This window comes from Indicator indicator, chromosome 12, assembly GCF_027791375.1.
Source record: "Indicator indicator isolate 239-I01 chromosome 12, UM_Iind_1.1, whole genome shotgun sequence".
Taxonomy (NCBI): Eukaryota; Metazoa; Chordata; class Aves; order Piciformes; family Indicatoridae; genus Indicator; species Indicator indicator.
In genome coordinates, this window is record NC_072021.1 from 23,087,861 (window position 1) to 23,090,857 (window position 2,997).

General features: G+C 49.1%; 1 protein-coding gene across 1 annotated transcript; it reads right to left on the reverse strand.

Moving 5' to 3' along the window:
- Positions 1 to 1,570: 1,570 nt before the first annotated feature.
- Positions 1,571 to 2,785, reverse strand: ARC (activity regulated cytoskeleton associated protein). Its single transcript, XM_054385613.1, has one exon. The coding sequence runs from the start codon at positions 2,783 to 2,785 to the stop codon at positions 1,571 to 1,573; it is 1,215 nt and encodes a 404-aa protein (XP_054241588.1).
- Positions 2,786 to 2,997: the final 212 nt, after the last annotated feature.

Genomic DNA, 2,997 nt, shown 5'->3' on the forward strand with positions numbered 1-2,997 from the left:
CAGCTTCCTGGAAGGAGGGACAGCAAAGGCTTTCTGAGCAACTGGTGACACGTGTCACTGCTGTAGTAGTGCCTGGAGCACCCCAGGAGCACTCCTGTTGCTGCATCCCTGCTGCATCTCTTGCAGAGGTTTTTATTTGTTCTGGTGGTGAATGCAGATGATTCTTGAGATGTGTCCAGCCTTAGGAAGCTTTGAACAGCCAAACTTCCCTCATCTCAAAGTCCTGTCATGCGGTGCTAGCCAAAGCAAGGTGAATGCTGAGCATTACTGCCTCAACATGGAAAATGTCACAGAGTCCAAGTCCATCTCCATCCATGGCAAGATGTTGTAGAAAGTTCCTTGAGAACAGACAGGACTTTGTCCTCAGGTGCTCTAGGACAAGGATGTCAGGCTTTCCAAGAGCATGAGTCTGTCTGTGTGAGCAGAAGCTTGTTGTTGTGCTGCATAGGCTAACACTGTGCCGGGACACACAGCTCCTCCTTTCACTTGATGGGTTTTTTTTGGCTTTTACATGGCAAAAGCTCCTTTTGTCTCCACACATGAGCATGGACTCGAGTTGCTGCTCTGGGGATATTTTACTCTGGATTTAGGATGTGTTTGTTTGTTTTATTCAAAGTATAAAGATTTATTTCCCTTACCTCCCCTCACCCTCTCAGAATAGCTCTGGTGTCTCTTCTCTCCACCTTCACTCCCTCTCTTCTCCTAAAGGAAGTAGACTGTTGCCCCTTCAATAAAATGAGCTCAGAATTTCATTTGAAACTCTTGTTTCCTACAGAATGCACAGAATAAAGTGCAGGGAAAGGGTGAGATTTGCCTCTGCACTGCAGTGGCCTTGACTGGAGTGAGCAGAAACTAAGCCAAGAAGTAAACCAGTAAGAGCCTCTTGAGAGGAAAAAACATTAAAGCAGGTATTAGGTGCAGGGAAACAAAAAGCACTCAAAATAATCCAGATTCTTAAAGTTTGCAATTCATGAAGTAATACAATTTCTTCTTAGAAACAAAGAAAGAAAAAAAATAAATATTTTTTTAAAAGTTATATAATCCTTTGGAGCAAGTCAGAACAGGAAATTGCCAAGTGAACAGAAGACCAGTGGTAAATCATAAAAGGGCAAGGATCAAAATAAAGATGTCTCCTCAGGACAGAGACAGCTCTTCAGAAGAGGGAGGAGAGAGGGGAAGGAAAAATCCAGATGGGTAGGAACCCTCAGCCAATTGCTGCACTCGTATGAAGTCCTTAAAAGCCACCTGCACTAAGTGGCTGCTTCTGAAGTAGGGAATTGTCTCTAGTTTCTTGGCAGGGATCATATAAAATTGTCCATTCCCCACAGTGGTGCATGCAGTGTCTCCCGCACCACTGTACTGCATGGCTTAGATGAGATGGGCAACCACATCCTAAGGTGCCTCTCCCCCATCGCCTCCCTCCCCCCACAAGCAAAGTTAATTCCTCTGCTATGGGCTCTTGGGCTGAGCACACCTCATGTCTTGTCTCAGCCAGAACCTCTCTCCAAGGAGAAGCCTCCTAAATAAGCCCCCTTCTAGTAACCCAGACTGCAGCCTAACCTGGACTAGCTCATATGACAGTAGCTGGGGGGCTGGGAGGCTCAGGTTGAGTCCCATTGCTCGGCACAGGACTGGCAGTGGTTGAGGGAGGCACGCTCTCCACAGAATCTCCTGACTGAACTTCAGGTGTCCTCTGTGGGCTGGGCTCCTCAGAGTGGTCCATGTTGCCTTGGACTTCCTTCCCTCTTTGGATCAGCTGCTCTAAGGTCTTGGGCAAAGGATAACTCAAGAAGCGCTTCAGTTTTGGCTGGAGGGTGCCTACCACGTACTGGATAATTTCCTCCTCATCTGCATCCACATAGAGAGTCTGGTATAAGTCTCTCTTGCGCCAAAGGAACTGGTCCAGGGGCTCTCCCTCCTTCTGGGGCAAATCCAGCTCCCTTTTGATAGCATCCCGAGTCAGAGTCCCCTCACTGTACTGCAGGAACTCCTTCTTGAACTCGACCCAGTTTTTGACAGAGTCCTGCTTGTATTCCCACCACTTTTTAGCTGGGCCATTCATATGGTTCTGGATCTGAGACAGCCAGTACTCCTCTGTTCCACCCACCTGCTTTAAGTATTCCTCCAAGTGGCTTAGGAACTCCCGGGGATCCTCAAAGACCTGTGTCTCCACTGGGGAGGCTGGAGCATCCTCTGACACAGAAACCCACTGGTAAGAATCGTGGGCCTGAGGGATGCTGGGCACCTCCCCAGGAGGAGGGGTCAAGGCATACATTTGGCTCATATCGAGTGCATAGTCATAAATCTCACCCTCACCTGGCCTTATCTCTGGGCCTCCCACCCCAACAGACACAGTCTGCTTGCCCTGGTCAGCAGGACAATATTTGCCTCCCATGGACTCCAGACGGTCTGCCCACTTCTCCAGACGGAAGAAGACCTCCTTCCAAACATTCATCTCTCTCTTGACCCACCTCTCCAGATGGGCAATGGTCTCCTGGCATCTGGCCAGGCAGGCCTTAATGGACTTCTTCCATCTTTGGTTATCAGTTGGGACATGATCCTCTAAGTTATTCTCTAACTTCCCCACTGATTTCTGCAAGCCTTTCAGCTCACGCTCCACCTGCTTGGACACCTCAGAAAGGAGGTGCCGGTGGGTCCTCCTGACATGCTCCAGCATTTCTGCCCTGCATTTCCCTATCTGCAGGATTACATTGGGCTTGTTGGCAACTCCACGGTGCCCCTGGAAGGAGTGCATGCCTGCACTGGTGACATTATCCAGCTGCATGGCTCCGGCTGTGTGAGTGTCAAACACAGAAAGAACTAGGTTGTAAGCCCTGGTACTAGAGCACTTCTCAAACCCCCCACCACAGCACTTCCCAAAAGACACACAGAGATTCCTAAACCCCCCTCAAAGGACTTTTGGACACAAACACAACCAAATCAGATATCACCACAGAGCGAGCAGTTTGGTCCCCGTGGATCCCAGAGAAAGTTGTA

Excerpts from the sequence above, each read along its gene's own strand:
- ARC (XM_054385613.1), bottom strand. The coding sequence starts at position 2,785 with ATGCAGCTGGATAATGTCACCAGTGCAGGCATGCACTCCTTCCAGGGG.